This window comes from Haliotis rubra, unplaced genomic scaffold (assembly GCF_003918875.1).
Source record: "Haliotis rubra isolate DU_JTF1 unplaced genomic scaffold, ASM391887v1 Scf1347, whole genome shotgun sequence".
Lineage (NCBI taxonomy): Eukaryota > Metazoa > Mollusca > Gastropoda > Lepetellida > Haliotidae > Haliotis > Haliotis rubra.
Window position 1 is genome coordinate 65,653 of NW_025765278.1, and position 19,348 is coordinate 85,000.

The 19,348-nt window shown below is 38.7% G+C and overlaps 1 protein-coding gene across 2 annotated transcripts in view; it reads left to right on the plus strand.

Annotated features, from left to right (window-relative positions):
* LOC124267902 (spermidine synthase-like) overlaps positions 1-19,348 on the plus strand; it is a 49,970-nt gene that overhangs the window by 8,547 nt on the left and 22,075 nt on the right. Inside the window, exon 2 of one of the 2 annotated variants that reach the window (XM_046702889.1) lies at positions 2,183-2,353. In XM_046702889.1, the coding sequence (XP_046558845.1) occupies positions 2,190-2,353 (164 nt within the window). In that variant the 5' untranslated portion in view covers positions 2,183-2,189. Of the gene's footprint in view, positions 1-2,182; positions 2,354-6,923; positions 7,333-19,348 lie in introns of those variants that run through there. The other variant, XM_046702890.1, reaches the window with a different exon arrangement.

Consider the following 19,348-nt stretch of genomic DNA (forward strand, 5'->3'; position numbering starts at 1 on the left):
ACCTTCAGTTCAACTATCATTTCACCCCTTACGACCAGCATAGGACGCTGGGGATCCATTCTAACCGAACTTGGAATCCCCACAAGGGTCCACCCCACGAGAGACCATCACATGAGGGACAACCTCGCGAGGAACCACGTAAACCAGTGACGGTTCGAATGTCATCTGGGGCGGTGGGGTAGCCTAGTGGTTAAAGTGTTCTTTCGTCATGCCAAAGATCCGGGTTCGATTCCCCACAAGAATACTATGTGAAGCCCATTTCTGGTGTCCCCGCCGTGATATTGCTGGAATATTGCAAAAAGCGGCGTAAAACTAAAATCACTCACTCAAATATCATCGTTATTTGTGTACTATGACAGTCAGAGAATAATAATGATTTATAATTAATATGGATTCTTATATTGCGCTAAATTCCACACCAAAGTGTGCTCAAAGCGCTAACAGAGTTCCACAGTTCATTTATTACACCGGATAACCCAAGCAACCTGTGAGGCGCTAGAGATTATAGTCACATGACTTATCCCACCGGGTACCCATTTTCTGCTGGGTGAACAGAGGCAATTTTGAACAAACTCACTTGCTTAAGGTGAGACCACATGTATCACACGTACTTCGTTGTGGAGCAGGGCTGGACTAGAAAATCTCAGGAGTCAAGTTGCCAAACACGGCGCATGACCCATCCAAAGACTCTCCGCGCCTAACGTGGCTTAATTTCAACTGATTTCTAACCTCTATGCACAGGACCTTGAGTGAGTGAGACAACAGGTCGATGATAGGGTTGATGCATGCCATCATATAGCAACAAACAAAACACGTGACAGTAGCTTGCTGAATCACAGCCGGAGAGTGACGGCATTCTTCTTCAGCATCGTCATGAGAACATCACGGCGCATGATCTGCTCTGGTCGATCAACGTCGCCTGAAAAATATTGAGCATAAAAAACTCCTTATGAAGGATACAGCGAGGAAGTGAGTGAGTGAGTGAGTGAGTGAGTGGGGTTTAACGGTAAACTGTATCCAGTTACCTAACGACTTCTTTATGGGAGTTTTGGTGCTGACGAACCTAGAGACATAATCCTGACGAAAATGATTCGAACCCCCGATCATAGGTTCCTGGCGTGCATAAGGGACGTAACTCTCCACAGCTGGAAACCCTGGTTGAAGGTCGAGTCGCCCGTAAACCCAAATACCATACCATACCAAACCCTGGTTGTGTACGTTTACCAATTTGGAACCGGAACTGTGCTGGGGCAAAACGTGGAATACTAGCACCGTATGCATCTTGAAAGTACTTCCGCTTTCAGCATTATTTCAGTACGGGACATTTTCGCGTTGTCATATTGTCGCGGTTTGGTTAATTTTGAACTACTTATTTTGTAATGGCGACAACGGGACAATGTCACTAGGGTTTCGTGATAACACATCGGGCAGTTGTGCATATCTGCACACTTCACGAGATGCAACCTGTAGAAATATTCAATAAATCCCATCATTTACAACTGTTATGTTTCACAAACACCACGTTGTAGTGACAGGCCGTAGGAAAACATGACATATAATGGTGAGGTGAGGTGAAATAGGGTTTAACGTCGTGCTTGAGAATATTTCGCTCATATGACGACTTGCATGCGTGTGTATGTGTATGTGCGGCTACTTGTACTAGCCCAGACTTAAGCTGGTTTTATAGTGCTAGCCCACTGAGATACCATGCCGCAGTGAAGCATGAATACCCCACTCAGACACATTATACTGACTCCGAGCCGACCAGTCCTTGTTGTACCCATTAATGCCGAGCGCCAGGCAGGGACCAACAAGTACCATATTTTAACGTCTTTTGGTGTGACGCGGTCGGGGATCGAACCCGCGACCTTCCGCTCTCCGGGCGGACCTCACTATAACGTATCATGGACCATGATTTGAATATTTAGACAAGAAATGGCAAACCAGTACTAACACAAGAATGGTTCCCTGTCACTGAATATATGATCGGTGAAATAGGGTAGGAGGTTGTGCTTATTTAAGTTACTAAATAAAAGTTTGAGAAAAAAGGCAAGTTGATTTTGACGGATACAATTGCAGGGTCATTGATCCACATAAGGTATTTATCCGACATGGAACTTTTGAACTGGTCACTGTACTTGCTCACGAGAACATGGAGTTTTTATACAATGAATTATTTCAGGATAGCCATGGAGGGGGATGGGAATTACCCACCCAGCGGACGTACCCCGCAGTCGAGGATGTCAGATGGGTGGTTCCATGAGCGATGGAATGGTTACGGAATCAGCCTTGAGAAGGATGCGATTCTGGAACAGGAAACAACGGCCTATCAAGATCTCCTGGTCTTTAAAAGGTAATTTGTTTCATTTGACTGAAGTATTAGTTATACCAGACAAGCACCAGTTTTGTTTTACGCCGCACTCAGCAATATTCCAGCTGTATTGCAGCGGTCTGTAAATAATCGAGTCTGGACCAGACAATCCAGTGATCAACAGCAAGAGCATCGATCTGCGCAATTAGGAACCGATGACATGTGTCAACCAAGTCAGCGAGCCTGACCTCCCGATCCCGTTAGTCGCCCCTTACGACAACCATGGGTTACTAAAGATCAATATTCTAACCCGGACCTTCACGGGTAGATATGCACGAATCGATTGAGGTTCGACAGCAACATGTTTTAGTTGGTTTGTGTGGCCATATGATGTCGACACATTGTGGGGCCCCGTACTACATGTGTACAAAATTGATGATCCCCCTACCTCCCAAAAACAAAATGGGTGACAGCCCCCCTTTAAAATCATCATCACACACCCCCACCCCCCATCCCCAGCCATAAATTATGAACGGTCCCGAACATAAACTTCTTTTTTAAAAAAAGAGGGAGTCATTTGCAGATCTAACTTCTTTATAAAGTATTCAAGCAATGTGTAATGACTTGCATATAATACGCAACACATGTGTGCCATCAATGCAATTAATAGACACCAACGGTTGTCAGTTGACAGCAGTACTCCGCGCAGTTGTAATCGCATTGTAGATTATTCGCTGCGTGGTGCACAGGCGGATCAGAGGTTTGGAGAGGGGTGGGGGAGGAAATCTTATTTTGAGGGGTGTGTATATGGCCCCATTTGTCCTGAAATCTTATTAAATAACCATTGACACGTTCGCGAAATAGAAGTATTTGCACGCCTCCTTTCTCAATAGTGTGTACTAGATAAAATAAGGACAGAAACCCCATCCCGTTTTCCGGAAATAAAAGCTGTATACGTCCATTATTTGTAAAAGCTGTATCCGCCCCTGTGGAGTCTGTCCATTGACCAGAACACATTTTCATGTTGATCATCATCTGGTAAGAACTCGAAAAATCTCATGACACTTTTTATTCGTGAGACGTCAAATCGGATGTACGTGCTCTTTGACATTGGCTGCCCAGTCGCTCACCAATGTCAGTTTATGTACATGGGCAACGAAATCATTTATAAGAAGAATTCTAATTCAACTTAGTATGAAACACGAGTTCTGATTGGTCAATGCTATAAATTTCCGACCGTATAATCAGCATATACGGTCGCAATTTGAAAACCGATTCACCAAAACCTTTAAATGTATCCCTACACTTTTGGGGTAACGCTGCTTTGCAGGACATTGTCATTTGCAGAAGCCATAGGTCAATTAACTGCCCTATCCAGCTAAAATGGGTGGAATTTGTGTTAAAAACGACACAATAGTATCATAAATTTAATTTTAAGTTCAAACAACTTACTCGCAACGGGCTGTTGACCCAACACTGTTAGATCATGAAACAAGATTATGACGTCATTATTGGAGCGTGACGTCACCTGCTGTGACGTCATTTGACAACAGAACTGATAATGGCCCGTAGTTAAGGAATCAGCGGGCCGCTCGTTTCTGTAACTAGAGGGCGATTTCATCATAATTCCTTCCATTTTATCTATAATACTATGATCTATTCATCATTGTCAGATTTAGTCTGTGTGCACATAATAAACGTGTGTAGTTTGAAAAGGGAACTACTTTTTCTGGCGATGGTGTAAGTTCAAGGAGTGATATGATTAACCTTTGACCTAGAGGAACTTTGACCTGGTTTAAATAATGAATTTCTTTCACGAAAAAACAGCGTAAAACGAGTTGAATTAGAATGGGGATAACTGTACTGTGTTTGACGAATTGGGGACGTATACCGGTGGTTATATAGCCGCAAATTTAACGTTACATCGGCTCCGCTTAATAACGTTAAAACCACCGGTATACGACCCCAATTCGTCAAACACAGTACAGTTATCCCCTAAATAGCCTTCAAGTGTGGTTCTCGTGAAGGATCTAACCCGGCTAGTTATAAGCTAGTTGAAACTTCTGCCTCGGAAGAATGGATCCTGGGGGATCAAACCAGCGGCTTCGACGTGATCGGACACTTGCACCACTGTCCTACCAACCCCTCAATCTTATTTTAAGTTACAGTAACCAATTACATGAAACATGCGTTTTTCACACATGCCACTCGTGTGGTATCGAACCCGGGTACTCGATGTGACTGGGCACCTGAACCACTGGGCTACCATGTCACATGTTGTGCTACCTATAACAGTGAAATTAGTTCACACATACAGATGGCGTCAACACAAGGTTCTTGAATGACCACCCCTTCCTGGTATATCTCATCCTGGTTCCCGGGCCTCTCATTAGTTTATATAGAGAGGCCGGGAACCAGGATGGGTATATCTTACCTAAAGCAACGCTGTCAAAACCAAGTGATATACAGAATTCAAATAATGTAAATGTCATAATCAAATATAAAATTAAATCTGGGAAGCAAATACAAGAAATATACCGAAAAGAAAGATTACATTGCTATATATTCACTGATTAATCATAAAAAAAACAACTTCCACAGATGATCTTGGCTCAGATCAAAAGAACTCTTCTAGGAAATGTTGCTAAATGAAATTGCACCACAATGCATAAAGAACATTGTGACGTCATTGTCAATATGACGTCAAAGGCAAATGGTTTATAGAGAATACTACACTCGGTCTCATTACATACGAATTATACGAAACGAGTGTCCTTCCAATGGTATCTGACCGAGCGAAAGCGAGGTCAGATAACATAGGAAGGTCACGAGTTTCATGCATTAAATTGACAAAATAGCGTATTTTTGTTATGTTTTTGGTTTCAAACCGAAACCGGTTTCATAAAGAGGTTGCGGAAGAGTTTTGTACTGTACAATATTTGCATGACGTCACACTGTAATGACGTCACTGCCTTGGTTACCGACGTCACGATGCATGTCAGTTGTCATCGCCTCGTACAGCCTCCTACAGTAAACTACTCCGTAGCACCTCGTTTCTTGGTTTCCAGTTGCTTCATTCGGCTAACATCACTGGTGGAAACATTGCGTTTATGTTTTTCGACGGATATTATGTCTCAGTTCGACTCACAATTAAACAGCGACACGGCAACGTTCGCAATGTTTACATTCCCACAATGCATTTAAGTTGTAGAATGAATGAATTCACGTGTTTGTTATGAATGAAAAAATAGTTACGTCAGATTGTAAACCAAAAGCCACTGTGTTCTTTAATCTGATTGGTTGAAAAACGTGATCAAATGGTATTAGATTCCAGGAAATTCGCTGCGTATTAATACATACAAACATCGCTCACACCATTGTATTGTTACGTCGTCAGCTGTGATGACGTCATTCAAATCATATTGTGACGTAAAGTCCGAATGACGTCACAAATGAGCAGTTCCAGATGCTACCATGGGAGACAGCCGAAACGGCCGGCTGATGACATTTCACTGCTGTACCCGTACTCGATGTCAATGAGTGCAGACACAAAAACGTGTGTAGACCTTCTGGTTTACTTTTGTGTTTACAATGTCGATAAACATCATGTGTTGGCCAATTTCCGGGTGTTATTGAGTATTTGAAGCACGGGAATATTTCATTTGAAACCTCCGGCTGACGCCGTCGGTTCCAAATGAATTCCCGTGCTTCAAATACTCAATAACACCCGGAAATTGGCCAACACATGATGTTTATCTCCTAAATGTGACCTAATTGAGAGGTCATCGGTTATCCAATCAAATCGTTAGAATCTCAGGTCAAGTCGTTACAACACAGGTCAACGCGATACGACACTCGTGTGACGTACGAGATTAGAATGCAACTACCAATACGTTGACCTCGTGGGTAATAACACTATCTACCAGTGAAGCTGATTTTCTGTACTTTTTGCACCCTAGACGCTGGTTATTAGAGTAATTAGAAATTGAAAAAAGTTGGATGAATAATATTGGAGGATCATGACTTTGATATTAAACAAATCAAAACTTGTTGATAAAAATTTTGAAGTCGTTATTAAATTTTCCATCGACTGATGATCATATATACAAATAGGAAACATTCGAATGGGATTTTCTATATATTCGTTACATGGGAAGTTGAAAAATAGTAAAAATGAAAGATGTGCCATATATGCTACGCCAAATTAATTACGAGAAAAAATTAAAGTCTTATTCATTTAGATGTTAGTATCAATTGTTACGTGTAATTGCGATACGTAATTTTGTGTGTTGAGAATTAATAATAATGTTACTAATGACACAATAAATGTACAAATATACATGGAAAAATATATAAGGTATGTTTTTGTCCATATATATATCAAAGGAGATCGATTTTAATCGAATACGTTATGCACTCCAGTTCCCTTCACCATGTATATTTAGTTTATAGCAATAGCTTTCAGAAATGTTAGTGTTTGGTAAATGCTTATTTTACAAGTTCAGCTGTAATACAATTTTTCACGTCCAGGCGATAAAATCATTCCTTGTCTTGTGAAACACCAACCGGATGGCCGGTTGACCTAAAGGGAAGTAATTCTAACGGAAATCACCTTGTTGCCAAAATTAGCGCGCACGTGTTGATATCGCAGAATACCTTGGGAAGGCCGAGCTGAACGTCATAGGATTCTGCGGTTAGCTCGAGAGAACGATTCGCCTGGCATTTCACAAGTACGTTTTGTCATCAGTAGGGAAATCCAGGCCAACTGCCTGACAAAAACTCATTTTACATAGCTGACATTTTGTGCATATATTTTCCGGCTCTCATTTTCCCGTGTACCGAAGAAGCATTATTTCACCGACTGATCACGGACTACGCATCATGGCAACAGAAGCTCTTGTCAAGGGAAGCTGGTTTCGAGAGGTTAATGAAATGTGGTCTGGATATGCAGTCTCGTTAGAAGTGGAGGAGGTCTTAGTCCACGAGAAATCAGACTTCCAAGACATTCTTGTTTTCAAAAGGTATTTCAACCGATTTACATAGCAACAATGCTTATTTCTTCCTGGCTGTTCCGTTCACCTCCCTGTTAATGTCCCCAATTGTAGCGAGGTCAGTCTAACTTTGTCGACTGCCTCTCCCTCTATACCGCTATGGCTGTAATATAAATGTGGTTGTTTTTAGAAAATAATCGGGATCACAACGACACACAGTAACTGTAATTATTTGGGTCATATGGAAAACTACATTGTCACACAATGTTTTGTTTTTTTCTTTTACAAATACAAGATGAGATTTTTTGTTGGTAACCATGGTATTTTTATGTTTATCTTTGTCCATGGCTTAAATGCAAAGCTTAAATATAACGTTAGGCTAACGCTTAGTCTCTGGATATATATAATTTTGATAGAAACAAACAATTTCTTTTAAATTGAAAAGAGCACCGAGTGAGATTCAGAACCTTAAAATAGGAAAATCGAGACTTGCTTCATTTAGGGCTATATAGCATTTCATAAGGGAAAAGATTGTGGTTCAGGGACTTTGAGACAGACATGCTTGCACTTGCTGAGTCATGTGTAAACAATTTCGTTCTTATAGTGGAGTGATTTGTGAAAGGCTTAAACACTGTCATTAAAGTGTTGTTTGAGTTTGTTTATTGTTAAACGCTGCACTCAGCAATATTCCAGCTACATGGCAACGGATTGTAAGTTGAAATATCAAGTGTTGACAAAAATTGTCAAAACTGCTTTTGATGTATGAACCTGGATATGGTCATTAGCATGAAATTGTATAGCAGTTGTATAGATGGATGTTCACTGTGAACATCAATGTTTTGTCGTAAGAGCTGAGTATTGATCGGGTCAGGCTTGCTGTCCAGATTTTTTATGATCAGGAGTACATACTCCTTATTTTTTCAATATAGGGGTACTGGAAAACAATAAGAGTACATTTAGAGTACTGAATGGAATTTAATGGAGTATCAGTAATCTTGTGTTTTCGTTTCATATATGCACCACAACATTGCTACTCTTGTGTAAACAGGTTAATAAACAATAAAACAATACTTTTTCAGATAAATATGTCTGTAAATGATTGTAAGACCGTACACCATTGCTGTGGTGCGTACCTGCTACATTTTCTAAATTATTTCCTACCACATAGTGCATATTTTTTATCTGTACATAAGCCGATAAGCCTTATCTGGAGCCCTGTTGGTGCAAGTCTTCATGTCCCATAGGTGTAGATTGATGCTTATGATGTTAATCATAAGGCCTTCTTGCCCATTATTCACAAATCACTGTCATATAGCTGGAATATTGAAGGGTCTGGTGTTAAAGAAACCACAGTCTCGGGATTATCTGGTCTTAATTTATTGTATGCAGATTTACTGTTATATAGATGGAATGTTGCTGGCAGCAGGAAACACAATTGTGACAGAACTTGGATAAACCATTGTGTTTTCATTGGTGACAAGTGCCTCCACACTTGGTCACACAATCACTAGATTATCTGGTTCTTATTTGATTGTATACAGACTGCTGGAATATTGTTGGAATAGTGCTGGGTGTGACTTAAAGGAAAACCCAGTCACTGGATTATCTGGTCCTTATTTGGTTGTTCATAGAACAGTGTCATAAAGCGGGAATATCTCTGGAATATAGGGAAGGTTGTTTTTTTTTTCAAAACTCCCAACATTATGTTTGTATAGTATAGTATGTGTTATATCCTGTTCCCTTCTTTCATGTAAAAGTAATTAGTTTCGGCCAGGCAATTTTTATCTCTTGTTTTACGGATCTGCTGGTCGTATTTTTTCTGGAATAAGAAAAAAAATAAAAATTAATTTTTCTCGCTCACAAAATAAAATTCTAACATTTTATTGGTTAAAAATGTAAACTTACACGGAAATCTTTTTAGATTGTTTTTTGCCCCATATACACTTCATAAATTGCCAAAAGTAAAATACTTTTAGTATTTAAAAGGACTTACTTCGACTGGTGATTTTTATGTTCCCTCCTGCCTTAAGGTTTTCTGAGGACAAAAATCCATAAAACAAGAAATAAAATTGGTCTGGCCTTAACATCAAACAAAATTGTATGCATGTTCAAGGCTCTGTTATCTGTGTATGCATGGTTAGGAACCATACTGTTTATTGATATAGTACCCTATAAAATTGTTCTGATCTGTTTACTGTGAATCGGACCATGACATCGGTGATTGACACATATGCCACAAATACATTTCATGTGAATCATCAGCCACTTACCGGTACTTGTTAGAACGGGGTGATGGGGTAGGCTAGTAGTTAAAGTGTTAGCTTGCAGCACTGAAGACCCAGGTTTGATTTCCCCACATGGGTACAAAGTGTGAAGCCTGTCGTGTTATTGCTGGAATATTGCTAAAAGCAGCTTACCACTAAACTCACTCACTTACTCACTTGGTAGTAGATATATAGAGAATCTATTGATATGAAATATATCACCACGAGTTGATAAAGTTACAAATATAGGACGCTTGCCGAGGATATTTTGTCTTTTATCAACAAGTGTTGATATATTTGATATCAGAAGACCTGAGGGTGATATTCTATTATCATCAAAAATCACACTTCTTTAGTTTTCAATAAAGTATGTACATCTCTGAACACGGTTCTGCTATGAGACTTGCAGTGCAGCGATGTCATAGCATTGTGACATCATCAGGTTCATGATGTCATATCAATGTCAGGGCATTGTACAAAATCTGTCAAAACGATATCTCCTAGGAGATAGGAGATATCGTTTGATTTCACACAAGCGATATCTCCTGTGTGAAAACACAGTTTTGGATGATAAAGGCTACAAAGAGTTCTGATTATCTTTGAAATAATTTCCCAAATAGAATGTTTGGCGAAAGTGTACAATTAATGGAATATCCTCAAGAATGTCATATCGTAAAAATATAGTGGTCGGAGAGTTGGAACGGAGAGTCACTCAGACATTTTTACATAGTGTTTCCTTCTCAAACATGAAGCTCAAACACCACGATATGTGAGGTACTTTCTATTGAATGTAACATTAAACAAAACCACTCCCTCCCCATTAGTGGTATAACGGTTCATTTTTCATATCGTCAACTACGCGATACGAGTGCATCGATACAAAACACATTTAGGCAATATATCAGGATATATATATCGCGAGGGTCCATGATACATCGATGTATCGCCACAAAAGACGATATATCCTGATATAACTTAAATACTACTTAAAGTTGTAAGGAGTATTGCGTAAGGAATAGGAAAGGACACTCTTTGAAATTCTTCTGAATTTTAAAAACAAATTGAACTTTAAAGGAATTTGTTTGTGTCTGTTATCTTTCTTACATGAACAAAGGAGTTGGTGTAGAAGTGAAAGAGTGAACATTTTGCAAACTCTGTGACTTGTAGAATACTTGTGTTCAAGTAATTGAAATATGCAAATATGTGTTAGTTGTTTGACAAATAACACCCATTTATTAACAACTATGAACGATGTCTAGCTTTGTTAAGAAAGAGAACAAAGAGAAGATAAAATCTAGAAAGCAGACTTAGGAGTTTTTTCCGTGATTCTGAATTACGATATATATTACATTGAGTTGTTTGTGAAAGCATTGGTGTAGAAACACAACTTCCCAAGGGAAACTTCACTTTCAAATTCATATATATTAGATCAAGGTATACTGGATATGTTTGTCTGTACTTTCTTAAGCATTGAATGCTGAAACTTTATCAGATGAACAGCTTTTTAAGTGTGTGTGAATATAACACAAGTTCTGCTGTATAACATAAAGTTCAACTATTTTATCTACCATATCTGTTCCGTTATTAGAAATTGTAAAGTATTAGGATCGCCACCATTGTATCGTGATGATAATCGTCTCGCAGGTTCCTGGCCAATACTTTCATCATATATCGTCTCGACTCATTAAACTGGTATCAGGATGTATAGTCTCGGCCACGATACACAGCTCTACTCCCCATCAGTGTTTGCCCTGAACCCTGAAAAGCTGCAGGCCCTAAGGACCCAGAACCATAAAACTTATGGGTCCAGGGTCTCCTTTCACAAAGCAACCTTTACTAAGGTTAACTCCCATTCTTTAACATTACACTAAGGTTACCTTAGTGACTTCCGATCACCTTAGTGCTTTGTGAAAGGAGGCCCTGGTCAGAATGTGTCGGCCCTATATTTTAATATGGAAATTATACTCTAAGTTATTGTGAATGAAAAAGCTGTCGACAATAAGGACCTGCAGAAAACAAAAAACTGTAGGTCCGAGTGGTTTTCAGTCGGCTTCGGGTCTAAGGACCGACGTTAATTTCGAACGCTGCTCCCCATTGAGGGATCATGTGTCCCAGAAACCCAATTAACCCTCCTTGGCTTGACAACGATACAAGAATCTGTATCGAAACGTCACATCACTCGAATAAAGAAGTTGTTCATCCATAAAGTTTGTCGTTAACAGTTAACCCTCGTTAGATAGCATAGCATATGCTTATAAACAACCCTTGTCATCCAAACCAGGCAATGCCAAACTGTCATCACTAACATCGGATTGACAGATAAACACCAGGTAAAACTAAACATTGTCGAAAAAATGTGCAAAAACTTCACGTACAGAAACCTTTGAAAGATCTGAAATATGCTTAGTCAAGGTATATACTAGTAACTGCTAAACATCTCGCAATACTGCGGGCTTTATTTAATATAGCCAGTCATCACCAGTGAAGGTAAATTAATACTCTTATTGGCAGGGGGCCACCTTGGCAGGTATCATTTTCCACCTGCGTTGAAACAGTTTGGTATACATTTCCAGCGTAATCTGTCTTGTGTATCAGATGTTCTGTTACAATTAAGGACCCTTAAAAAAGTCTCTTTCTTCATGCTTATTAGCCACACACTGTACACAATCTTGTGGCATTTCAATTTTCATGTAGAATTGATGTAAGGCCAGGTCTCACTGTGTAATACATCACTTGTAGCGGTAAACATGTTGATTTTGCTATGCAGAAAAGAAATTAAATGCATGAATGAAATTGTCAGTTAAAAAGCAGCATCCTGTCAAAACATCCTTTCAGACATTGAGTAAAGTGAGCTGTTCTGGGAGTGGGAGCTGGTTATGAATAAACCTCTCACGTTGCTGATAAAGAATAGTCTTTTCACCAATGGGACTGTTTGTGACATTGTCATTCAATATGTTGATCGTGCAACTTGATTTATTCACTTGTTTGCAGTTAATGTAGTTGGTGAAAAAAGATGAAATTGTACCGTGCATTGTCAACATAGTCAAGTTAAGTGATAAAATTGTAATTTACTGACAGTCTATAAATTGAGTTTCCATTCATTTTTACTTTATATCTACAATACATATTCAGGCTCGATTTAGTGCTTTGTTACTTGCACTGGTACAACTCCAATATTATAAAGTGCAACCTAATTATTTGTCAAACTTGCACCAGGTGCAAGTCAAGTTTTGAGAAATAAATTAACAATAAATCTAATATTATAAGCATAATTATGTCAGCACATTTTTCTTCTAAACTTTGAATAATTCAATATCATATTTCTTTCACTACATATTGCAATAAAAGCAGTGCAACTGGAATTTGGCTGGTGTCCATTTAGGTTTTTGTCTTAGGTTGCACCAGGGGCAAGTAGGTTAACATGTCTTAAATCAAGCCCTGATATTTTTCAGCAATGCTGAAGCAGCCTACATACCAAGACTTGTCATGTTGTAGGATGCAGTGCAGACTTGCGCTTGGTCTCTGAATATATATAATTTTGACAGTAACAAATATTCCCATTTAAATTGAAAAGGAGCCAGAGTGAGATGGGAAATTCAGAACCTGAGGATATCTAGACTTGCTTCATTAATGGCTTTGGCATTGCAGGAAGGGATGGCAGTAGGGAAAATAATGTGGTTCAGGGACTGAAAATCAGATGAGACACAGTGTGGCTCTTAGCTTATGATTGGTGTAAATACTGCACTGAACACCCCGCTCTGACAAACGCCCCCACTTCTGAACCAAAGTGCATGTCACTTATACATGCCCCACAATAGAGCAAACTAATGGGTCTTTCTGCACGATTTTGTGTATAATTTACACCATTTTACAGTCAAAAGCTGTCATGTATTTGCAAATATTGAGTAATAACCTGTTTTCACAAAGCAAATCCATTTCCGTGAGATATTGACATTTGAAATAACTTGTTAACACATTTTCGAATAAATTGTGAATATGATACCTATGGCTTCATACTTAGGCCATACTTATTTTTCATTTTTAAAGGATCCACAGATTGTAGGTTTTGTTAAAATGAAAAGACAGAATGTTTTGAATTTGCTTTTCTTTCTTCATGCCTTTATGAAAAGCTGATAGCATATTTCACAAACATATTTTTTGAACAAATACTCACTGTGAATACATTTGCATCAATGTTTAAGATACTACATAAAATGAAATGAAGTGTAGAATTGCAATGAACCTTTATGTGTTGCATGGAAATTGAAATACTGAAACCAACGATATAAACATTAACCAACTTTTACTGTTCAAATGATGAACAGTCCTGAAGTGTATTTTATGAGTGAAGGGATGTAACTTCAGAACCCTACTCTGATAGACATGTGTTTTCATTCAGGAATCTAAATTTTTACAACTGGCACAGGTAGAGCACAAGGCTCCTCAGGCAGTAGTTTTGTCTGTGTCCTTGCTATTTCCAATGACATACATAGTACGAATTCAAAACATTTTGCTTGTCTGTAAATAATCGAGTCTGGAGCAGACAATCCAGTGGTCAGCGTCATGAGCATCAATCTCTGCAACTAGGATATGATGGCATGTGTCAAACAAGTACTTGAGTTTGACCACCTGTATGTTGTCTCTTAAGATGAGCATGGGTTGAAGACCAATTCTAACCAGGACCTTCACAGGGCTCATATATGGTACAAAATTTACCGTACATATTTGGAACAAAAGTGATTGTACTGACAGTACATACAAAAGACCAGCACTTCCTGTTTGTTTTATCAGGTTTGTATTGCTTATTGCAACAGCTGTGTCGAGAGATTTCCTTCCTTATTAAACTATTTTTACTTTTTTAAGACAGCCAACCTCAAATTGACAACGAGAAAATATTTGAATTGCTTTTGTCACCCGAACTACCAACAGGGTAAATAAGAAAATAGTAGGGTGTTACGATATACTTCCTGAATATTTTTCAGTATTTCATTCATTTAAAGTGAATTTAGATACCCATAAAGCTGTTACAACCCTCAATTTTAATCACTTTATAAATTGTCTCCATAACAGGTATGTCATTGAAAGAAATATTTCTTGTCTTATCACCACGAGCCAAATGGATGTTTTACCTTCAACTAAGTCCTGTAAATATGTCTATTTCTGGAGCTCAGCAACCTTATTTTAGCAGAGATAATCAATCTTATGTAACAGGTGGCATATTTGGGCTTACACTTTCCCAGTGAAGTACAAATACACTTTGTCAGTAAAGTACAAATTGCTTTACTTTTGTTGGGTTGCACCCGTTCCGGGATTTGAACCCGCATTCCCAGAGTCAGGCACCTAATTGAACACACACAAAGTCAGCAATCTAACCCACTCAGCTGCCATAAGATGGAAGTTGGACAGCTAGTAGTCTAGATCATAGTTTTGTGTACCCCTCTGACAAACATAAATTGGCACATGTAACAGTTGACCTCTTTCTGAATATCGTTGTCTATTCATAAGAATAATTCTTGATTACTTAAAAGTAAATATTACTATCGCCATATGTTACCTTTTCATGAGTTAATGCAAAATTTGAGTGTGAATGAGTGTCTATGTCAGTGTGAAATTTGGAAAAATGTATCCATACCACTTATATGAACCTTACTAATAGAGTTAGGCCAAATAAAAAAAAAAATGTGGTTCTGATTGCACTTCTTTAAAATTTAGGGTAGATGTCCGTTGGTGCCGGGGAAAAAACAATGGTATCTGAAAGCTTATTTTATTCATACCACTTTAAAAGATAGGATCGGCACCAGAATTCAAGGGTCAGTCGGGTAATCAGAACCTTAACATGCATAACAATAGCTTCATGATCTCATTAATAACATTGCTTGTGTTTATGGTCTTATTTGGAATGCTAAGCACCACAGGGATTTACCTTGAGTCCTGTATTTAAGGGTCCCTGGATTCATACTCTTAATTTTCAGGGGTCCTGGACTACAAAATGGGGGCCCCAGACACTTAAATATTGTTATTAATACTATGTTGTAATATTGTTGTAATTCAGTTACTGTTATTTTATTGAGTATCATTACCATCACATTGTTACAGTGATAAAAAATGCTAATGATACCATAACCCAGCTAGTAGCAAACTCAGTGATAACTTCATTGGAAATTTTCACAAAAAGTATTTGGACTTTTTCTGCGTCCCTATGGATGTGCTAATATATTTCAATGCGTCCATGGTCAGTTTTTATGTATATAGGACGCAGGAATTTGCGTCCCGTAAATCACTGGCACATCGTGGGTAACTGGTCTGGCTTTAACAGGGACTCAGAAATATGATGTTGATTATAAACAAAACTTGCTTTACAGCGCGCCATGGATCATACTGCCGTTATTGATGCCAGACTAACATGACAGCTGTCGGAATGATATCACCGTAAACTGTGGCTTTGTGTCAGTTATGGTCGTAGTTTTGTTTGATATCCAGATGAAATGGACCATATATATATTCTTAATTGTTTTTCCACTCTGCATAGCTTGTTTGTTTGGTGTTAAATGCATCACTTGGCAATATAATAATAATAATAATGTTTGGCAATATACCTGCTTTATGGCGGCAGTCTGTAAATAATCGAGTCTGGACCAGACACTCCAGTGATTGACGTCGTGAGCATCGATCTAGGTAATTTGGGTACAATGACAAGTGTCAACTAAGTCCCATCTTATGACACACATGATTGCTGAAGACCGATTCTAACCTGGATCTTCACAGGTGTTGATCATACTTTAAATGTAGTCTTTAACTTTTATCTAAGGGTAATGTCTAGGTCACCACTGTAATTCAGACCAAACCAATTATATTTATTGCATTAACAATCCGCTGAACTGATGTTTTTACCCGATTTAAAACATAAAATAGACCAGTGATCAACATCATGAGCATCGATCTACACAATACTGTTTGCCTATGAAACAACCAAATAAACAGATACTAGATAGTGCAAGACACAAAGGTCTATTTTCGCATACGGTTGCACTTTAAGGGAGACCTTGGGCTGTCTATCAGTCTCTGTGCAGGTCAGGACAAATGCGTGATGATTTTTATGGTTCTGGAACATGTTGACCTTGAGACCTTGACCTTGTATATCTGAGATACGAGTCTGCATTATCACAATACAAGTTCATGTAGTCTGTAATCAGTGTGGTGTTGACTTTAGTGTGTGTGGATGTGCTGTGTGTCAGGATGAATGTTTGATCTAGTTTATGTGACGATCTGACATACCAAGGTATTGATCAATTTTCAAAGAAAGTGCTGAAAACAACCCAAAGATTGAATTACAATGCTGGTTTATAGAAAGTGGCCAAATTTTACACAATAAGTTTTATTAGAGGTGGTCTAGGAGGGCAAAAAAATTGGGGTTCATATTTGTCATACGATGCCCTTAAATATCACTTTGTCATGGTGACTTGACGTCATGAACAATCCTACAGGGGTTCAATAATCCCATTGCCCGACGCCCGGGACAAGTCAGTTTTCATTTGGGGCAATCAAATAATGGTATCTTACTTGTCCGTGGGCTACTAGATAATTTCCACTTATGGTTTGAAACTGCAATAAACTTGGATTTAATTTCATATCTGCTCAAAATGTAGACTGAGACTCAACCCAACAAAAGTACTAGAATTTGTACTTTACTGAGAAAGTTTAATCCCAAATATAACATGTTACATTTGACTACTTTTTAAATGGTATTGTGTATCCATAGGTGAGTGAAAGTGTGTATCTTTTTTGGCATTATTTACACCGGTTGTGTTCATTGCTTCTGCCATTTTTTAGGTTGGCTTCATTCGTACTTTGAACACTGACCTAATGCTGTGTTTCACTGTCTGACTGATGTTTGTTTTCATGTCAACTGACAATATGAACAAAAACATTTCAGTAATTGTGTTTTACTAGTGACATACAAAATATGTCTGCAAATACTCTCGAGTTATTATTCATTGAAATTTGAGCTCTAATGTATTTGCACCAGCTGTGCTCTCAATTCAATCTTGCAAGTTACATATTTTATGTGGAGTATTGTGTCATGAACAAACCTGCATTCATCAGTGGAAGATAAAAATGGAGATCCCTGACTTTTTTAGTTTTAGGGTTAGTAAATATATAAAAAATTAAACATAAAGTTTAACATTCTAAGAAATGATAGATACAAGGTTTTGCTTGTTTTTGTTTTTCTAATGGTGCATTCAGCAAAATGCTAGCTATATGGTGGCGGTCTGTAAATAATTGAGTCTGGACCAAACAATACAGTGACCAACGGCATAAGCATTGTTCTACGTAATTGCAATAAAATGGCACCCATCAACCAAGTCGCCAAGCCTCACCAACGATCCCATTAGTCACCTTTTACAACAAGCATGGGTTGTTTAAGACCAATTCCAACCCTAATCTTCACAGGTAGTCACTAGAAACAATGGGTACAATGTGTGAGCCCATTTCCGGTGTCCCCCACCGTGAGATTGCTTGAATGTTGCTAAAAGCGGCGTAAAACCATACTCACTCACTCACTCACTAGAAACAATACTCAAGAGTACTCTCTAATTTATTCTGACACATGTGTTCAGTCATTGAAATCACCAGCATTGTCGTCATGTTTGCTGTCTTAAACTGTCCCCTTCAAAACGATCTCTCTGAGGATAACGTCTTTGACTTTGAGAAGCATTCAGAAGTTGGAGCAGTAAATAAGGGTTACCATAGGAACTATATATAGATGAAGTTGTTCATCCAAGTACAGTAGAATCTGTCAAATCCAGACTATTAGTAAACCAGTTTTCTCCATAAAAAAAAAGTCATGGCAAAATTATTCTTAATTTATCATTAATGCTTCCTTTATAGACCAGACTCTCTCAATTATGGATTACGGACTAAAATAACAGTCTCGACAATCAACTTGCTATGAGAACAATGCTTTGTAATCTGGATGAAGCTAACTAAAATAACAAACCGTTGAATAAATCAGCGAAACGACATTACCATCAGCTTTTTTAAAAGAACATAAGTCTTGAAAATGTTGAAGGACATTAGGCAATTTGCGTAACGGACAAAAGTTTCCTAATCCGGACTGCTTGATAACCCGGACAAATAAGTCGGTCCCAGGTCAGTCTGTAATAGACAGATTCCACTGTATTGTTATTCTTCCTCACTGAGGATGTGTGTTGTTGTCTTGGAACTCAAGGGGTTACCTATTCTCTCGACAAATTGGATGACCTTTAGTTGTAAAATTTGGTCCACATAATGTCAGGTGGTCATAGTCCTGTGATCGATCATCAGATCCGTCCTGTTGTCTGACTTGTTGACCATGATGCTGCCACAACCGTACCTAATGTGCTCTTGAACTTCCGCTGGATTATCTATAAGTAACCATGGTAACTGACCCTCTTCCATGCTATACCATCCTCCTGATGACTCCTGACCTGTGAGGAGAGCGGAAGGTCGCAGGTTCGATCCCCGACCGCGTCAAACCAAAAGACGTTAAAATATTGTACTTGTTGGTCCCTGCCTGGCGCTCGGCATTAATGGGTACAACAAGGACTGGTCAGCTCGGAGTCAGTATAATGTGTCTGAGTGGGGTATTCATGCTTCACTGCGGCATGGTATCTCAGTGGGGCTAGCAGTATAAAACCAGATTAAGTCTGGGCTAGTGCAAGCAGCCGCACATACACATGCACACGCATGCACGTCGTCATATGAGCAAAATATTCTCAAGCATGACGTGAAACCCAATTTCA